The sequence below is a fragment of the Micropterus dolomieu genome, linkage group LG02 (genome assembly GCF_021292245.1).
Source record: "Micropterus dolomieu isolate WLL.071019.BEF.003 ecotype Adirondacks linkage group LG02, ASM2129224v1, whole genome shotgun sequence".
NCBI classification, from domain to species: Eukaryota; Metazoa; Chordata; class Actinopteri; order Centrarchiformes; family Centrarchidae; genus Micropterus; species Micropterus dolomieu.
In genome coordinates this window covers 32,027,515-32,027,802 of record NC_060151.1, presented here as the reverse complement: position 1 = coordinate 32,027,802, position 288 = coordinate 32,027,515, and the positions used below count along the sequence as shown (strand labels likewise).

At 61.8% G+C, this 288-nt stretch overlaps 1 protein-coding gene across 1 annotated transcript in view; it reads left to right on the top strand.

Annotated features, from left to right (window-relative positions):
* The window catches only part of LOC123967441, a 1,947-nt gene that overhangs the window by 189 nt on the left and 1,470 nt on the right, over positions 1-288 (top strand). Inside the window, exon 2 of the mRNA XM_046043537.1 lies at positions 7-258. Coding sequence (XP_045899493.1) covers positions 7-258 — 252 coding nt within the window. The remainder of the gene's footprint in view (positions 1-6; positions 259-288) is intronic.

Here is a 288-nt window from a genome sequence, read left to right as displayed (position 1 = left end):
GTCAAGCTCAGAGATCAGAGGTTCCTCTGAGACTCAACAACCTCCAGACTGTCGTGACAGACTGCGATCACATCCAACAACCAACCTCCGGCCCGCCGACCAACCGGCTGCCTGTCGACCAACCTCCGGCCCGCCGACCAACCGGCTGCCTGTCGACCAACCTCCGGCCCGCCGACCAACCGGCTGCCTGTCGACCAACCTCCGGCCCGCCGACCAACCGGCTGCCTGTCGACCAACCAGACATCAACGAGACATCAGGTCTGTCTACTGAGTCTTTTGGGCTTTGAT